At 41.9% G+C, this 5,815-nt stretch overlaps 1 protein-coding gene across 1 annotated transcript; it reads left to right on the top strand.

Annotated features, from left to right (window-relative positions):
- The first annotated feature begins 322 nt into the window (after positions 1 to 322).
- On the top strand, positions 323 to 4,798 carry INS (insulin). Its single transcript, XM_035123834.3, has 3 exons — positions 323 to 417; positions 2,169 to 2,372; positions 4,576 to 4,798. Exons 2-3 carry the CDS (start codon positions 2,186 to 2,188, stop codon positions 4,710 to 4,712), a joined length of 324 nt encoding a protein of 107 aa, XP_034979725.1. The 5' UTR covers positions 323 to 417; positions 2,169 to 2,185; the 3' UTR covers positions 4,713 to 4,798.
- Positions 4,799 to 5,815: the final 1,017 nt, after the last annotated feature.

Here is a 5,815-nt window from a genome sequence, read left to right as displayed (position 1 = left end):
AGCTGGCACATTGGTGGCCACCCCAATCCCAGCGCTGTCTATTGCTCAGCATTCGTGTAATTGTGGAGCTTTAATAGCCCCATTATCTCTTCTACTAAAAGGGTCACAGCAACTCAAGGCAAGGATTCCGTGAAGCAAATGCAGGTTGCCAGTTTAATGAGATGGAAACTGCAACCTGTAGCTTCCATTTCCCCCCATCTTTAAGACTTGTTGACTAGGCACACAGTGGACTTAATGTGCTCGGCCAGCAAAAAATATGGTCTAGGACTAGGCTGGGAAGGTGGAGCTGTGCCCAAATCTTATGCAATTGGAACTAGCCAAAGGGTTATAAATATCGAAAGGAAACAAGGTGGAAGTCACTTATTTCCTTTAGTCTCTGGGCAATCTTCAACCCTACCACTGACTCATCTTTGTTAGGTAAGTCCATGACCTCCACCATTTCTTTTTTGTTGTGATGCAGCAAGAGTTGGGTTTAAACTGGGGAGTTCAGAACCCTGTTTGGGTGTTGCACTCATGGGGGAGGGTCATAAGTAGGTCTTGAAGGTTGACTTCAGAAATTGCAATGAAGCAACCCCAAGTGATGCACAGTCACACTTCTTTTGCAACATCTGAAACTGCAGCCAGAACACCCTGTTGCTGGATAAACGGAAGACTTCAAAGCATTTTGCACCCTTAACAGGTTGCTCCCAAAGTCATGTGCAGAGACATGTAAATTCTGTTTTCAAAATTTATGAATTCCTATTGACTGTCAACCAACATAGTTTGATGGTGCCCATATTCAGGGGAACTTTCACATGCTGTGCTTTGCTGATTTCTGCTTTGTGCCGTGTGCACATATAGCAGTGGGCAGTTACATTTGATTTCAAAAGATGAAAGTTCCCCAAAGGGGTACAAAAGGAGTTGAAAGGTGAACTCAACAAGGTCAGATCACTCCAAAATGCTTGGGAGTTGTTTAGAAACTCAACTGGAGTGTACACAACAGATCGGGAAAGGTACCATGAGAATGGTGCAGAGCTCCAAAAGGATCTCTCCAAGCTAACTTGAACGGGCCATAAAATGGCAAATGCAATTTAGTGTAAACCAGTGTGAACTGATGTATGTTGAGATTTTTTTAAAAAAAGTGGGGGAGGGAGGTGCGTAGTCCTGATCTAGAAGGCTTTTCTTATGTTCTCTTATGGGCTATGCCACTCTCAGCCCCCTACCACGCATACATCTGGAGATGTGTGCTTTGTCAAGTGTGCCCTGTCACATGTTTAGGTAGACATATAAAATGTATTTAAGTGTACAAAAATATATATTAAATGGCCTCAATGTTTTAGGTAAAATCAGAGTCCTATTGCCATTAGTATTTTACCACTTCAGCAAAAACTTTTTGTAAAGGGAAGGAAGATAGTGAAGATCAACTTCATTTAAAAAATAAGATTTAGAGTAATTTTAAGTTTTAATTATTTTTATTTAGCAAAAGTTTGCTGCTCAATAAAAAAAATTAGTTTATACAGTCAAACCTCAGAAGTCGAATGGAATCTGTTCCAGAAGTCCGTTTGACTTCTAAAAAGTTCAGAAACCAAGGCACGGCTTCCGATTGGCTGCAGAAAGCTCCTACAGCCAATCAGAACCTGCAGAACCCACGTCAGATGTTCAGGTTCCAAAGAACATTCACAAACCAGAACACTTACTACCCAGTCTGTGGCATTCGGGAGCCAAAACGTTTGACATAATAAAATTAGCGTAGATAAATTCAACCATTTTGCTTTCTTAAAACACACACACAGCCAAATATAATTACATGCCTGGGTAGGCTTACCTAAACAAGGTTTTTAGCAGGCATTGAAAACAGTAAATTGAAGACATCTGTCTAATAGTAATGGGCAAGGACTTCCAGAATAGGTGCTGCCACACTAAAAGATCAATTTCTCTTTTAGTGTGGAACCATCATTGTGTAGCACTTTTTAAATTGCCAGTTTCATAGCAGTGAAGTGGGTACATATTGAGGAAAGGATTTTTAAGCTTCAGAATTTTCTGATATATACTACTAACAATTTGTATTACCATTTAGAGTTTGTTTGCCATGTGTAATGTCTACATTTGCCATCATTCTGAAGCTCTTTTTTTAATCTACTAGCAACTTATTTCTCTCCTCTCTATTCCTACCTCTCTCTCTTTCCAAGGTCTCCCATTCATCAACATGACTCTCTGGATCAGATCTCTGCCTCTCCTAGCGCTGCTTGCTGTTTCAGCTCCTACTACTAGTTATGCTGTTCCCAATCAGCACCTATGTGGCTCCCATCTAGTGGAAGCACTCTACCTTGTATGTGGAGAACGGGGTTTCTACTATTCACCCAAAACACGGCGGAATGTTGAACAGCCCCTAGGTAACTTTTCCAACTTCCTAAAAAGCATCAAAGTGTTTTATACTATGGTATCTTCAGGAAGGGCTCATCCACACTTCCACTTGTCCTGTGCCTAGAAAGCATGGATCCAAGTAGTTTTCCCTTTGCTCCACTCCTTTCCCCAGGGAAAACCTCATATTTAGTGCTCAACTGGAACAAACATCAACCCGGAGAAAACCTGAATTGTCGTTTGCTTCGACTGAATGCTAAAGAGCGGTTTCCCCCAGGGGGAAGCAGTGGGACAACAGGAAGTGTGGCTAAACACTAAGTCTTAACTCTAGATGCAGAGAATCTTGTGTTGGGGGCTGGGCAGCATACACCCATATTTATATCATGGTTGATGTTCCCAGGCAAGCGGTTCCAACATAATGGTGAACCCATCAGCACTTTAAAGAATTAATGTAAGGGGAACAAGGTTTGAAAAGAGCTCTTCAGGTCTTCCCTTGGTGCCCATGAAGTCTCCAAGCCTACTGCTCCCTCACTCATGAAGTGTTGAGTGTGGTAACCTTATCCTCTCATGTAAAGTACATAGAGATGGAGGAGGAAGTTGGAAGAGCTGGCACTCTTTCCCACTTCCTTTTTCAGCTCTGTATGCTTTCTAAGGTCAGATTAATTCTCCTGCATCTCATGTTTACTCAGATCCTTTGGAAAAGTAAAGTGTTGTGTGTTTCTTTAAGTGTTGGTGGTGGGGGCTGGTCCAGGGGAGGGGGAAGAGAAGTGAACAGAACTCACAGTATACCCTGTATTCCAGGAATCTGCTCTCTCTGAATGTTCAATGCTCGTTTTAAAAGCTCTACCATTTATACTGTAATTAGAAATGTAAGGGAAATGTGAAGACAGTGTTCGGATCAATTGATCAATCAGGAACTGGTTACATATTTGGCTTCTCAAATCTAAATAAGTAATTGGTTTCAATTGTTTGTGATATGTACACTGGCCTCAATATTCAAAGAACTTGTTTTTTCCACAGTTCTGTCTCTGAAGCCACATTTAATTTTGGTTGCATAGTTAACTCTTTTCTGTGTTTGAAAAAGATGTTCAGTTTAGCCTTCAGCCCTCATCCTCACATGTTAAATGTTCTCCTAGTTCTTCTTGTTACTTTTAGTCATGTTAATTTTTGTAGCATGCAAATGGAGACTGTCCGTACAGCAAATGTATTATTTGAAAGCCTTGTTCCATGCAAAAAGAGTGTTCTGCACCCTTACCAATGGAATGCTGAATGTGACCAAGCCAAAATACGTGGCAAAGAGCTCTTGAATGTAATGATTGCAGCATCTATCACTTACCCCCTGAAGCATTTTTATTTTACTAGCCTCCACATGGGGACAATGGCCTTTCAATCAATACTTTGATTCTTTTTATTGCAGTAGATGCATTCTGTCTTGTATTATATATTATGTATCAAGTGTTTTTCCCCCTACTCCCATTAACTGAGGAACCAAGGCTGTTATATATTGAAATAAGGCAGGTGTGGAAAGCCTTTGGCCCACCAGAAGTTGCTGAACCACAACTCCCATTATCCTTGGCCACTGACCATGCTTGCTTGGGCTTCTGGAAGTTGCAGTTCAGCAACATCTGGAGGGGCAAAGGTTCCCCACCCTTGAAGTAGAGGGAGACACAATGGCAGCTTAGCAATGGAGAAAGACCTGCTATAGCACACATTGGGGGGCTCTTCCGAGGGATATGTCTGCCCATATTTTGAAAGGTGGTCAGAGTGGAATGCATCCCATCAGTTTCTCACTGCTCCTTGTATGTGGGAATTTGCTGATGGTTCACTTCATTAAAAAGACTCACAATGTGGAGAATAACATTCCGACCGTGATATAGAATATGCCATTTGTTTTTAGTTAACCAGCTCAAACTACCGCAGCAGTCCAGGACAGCCATTGCAGAGATGAGTTAGACATGAATATGAAGCCAGAAGTGTTCCGAAAGTATATACTGCAGTGGATCACATGGCAGAATGGGAAATCCCCCTTTTTATCTTAACCTCGGCTGCCTCTTCAAGCTGACTGATTGGTTAAATGAAATGAAACACTTCTGGGTGCACATGTTTGCTCCACTTTACAAGAAAGCTGTTTTAATGGCTGGAGCAAGATAGGAATGCAAACTTTCTGGCGGACATATGCACAGATAGAGTACATTTCAAAGATGCTTCAATCTGAGTATTCTCTCCATCCAACAGGGAATGGACCTTTACAAAATGAAGTGGAAGCACTGCCATTCCAACCACAGGACTTTGAGAAGGTGAAGAGAGGAATTGTGCAGCAATGTTGTCAAAACTCCTGTTCCCTCTATGATCTAGAGAGCTACTGCAACTAACGGAGGAAGACCTGGCTGTGCAAGGTGGCGGGGGGGGGGGGTTGAGAAAAGCACTTTGCTATTGCACCTTTGAAGTAACCGAATAAAAACCCTGTGAATCTACTTAAGCAGCATCTGTATTGATTATCTATAATGAGAGTGGGGAACCTTTATCAGCTCAAGGGCTGCATTTCTTCTTAGATAACCATCCAAAGACCACATGCCAGTGACAGGGCCAGAGGCAAAAGTGGGTGGAATGATGTGCTTCTTATTTTTTGTACAGTAGGCAACATTCTACCCATACAACATGCAGTTCATGCAAAAGTAAGAGCTTTCTACATCAGCACCCCAACACATCTCTCTCCATCCATGCAAGGAAGAGGACACATTCCAGCCAGGCAAAGCATCTTCAAAACATTTAGAAACCCCTGGATTCTAAAGTTTAGAAGAATATCATTGCTTCAATCTCTGGCTTGTCTACTGCTATAGGACTTCTAATGTGCTTATGGCGGTCCCCTGCCTGCAAGAGTATCCCCATTCATTTCAGTGAAGGAACCTGATTCGCCTGCTTAAAGGAACGCTTCTGAAGATTAGACCCTTTCATTCAAATGAATGGAGAAACCTCAAAAAGAAGCTAGTGGTCACCATGGCTAGTAGCCATTGATAGCCTTATCTGCTGGGAATGTGTCCATTTTTTTAAGGCATCCAAGTTGGTGACCATCACTGCCTCCTATAGGAGTGAGTTCCATAGTTTAGCTTTGCTCTGCATGAAGAACTTCCTTTATCTGTCCTGAATCTTCTTACCCTCTGGATGTCCATGTGTTCTTTAGCTCTTTTCATATATAGTGGTGAACTTCAAAGCTTTGCCAACATAACCCCACACCGAAATGGACAGGTCCTGTACTGAAGAGTGAATTCAGAATCTGAAACCAAGTGGCTTTAATTTCAGGCAGATGTGGTATTAGCCAAAGCATACTCTAGATGCTGTTCCACTGCTTGTTAGCCTTTTGTGTGCATGAGCATACTGTAAGCACTTCTGTGAGCTACATGCAACATGTTCAAATATGGAATCATTGTATGTAGCTGAACACAGAGGAAGTAGCAATGTCTTCCATTTCTGTAAA

The sequence above is a fragment of the Zootoca vivipara genome, chromosome 1 (assembly GCF_965207765.1).
Source record: "Zootoca vivipara chromosome 1, rZooViv2.hap1.1, whole genome shotgun sequence".
Taxonomy (NCBI): Eukaryota; Metazoa; Chordata; class Lepidosauria; order Squamata; family Lacertidae; genus Zootoca; species Zootoca vivipara.
Note: the sequence above shows the minus strand (reverse complement) of the source record. Positions and strands in the feature narration are given on the sequence as shown.

Coding starts and splice junctions, on each gene's coding strand:
- INS (XM_035123834.3), top strand. CDS start 2,186: ATGACTCTCTGGATCAGATCTCTGCCTCTCCTAGCGCTGCTTGCTGTT. Junction 2,373..4,575: donor GAATGTTGAACAGCCCCTAG/GTAACTTTTCCA, acceptor TCCATCCAACAG/GGAATGGACCTTTACAAAAT.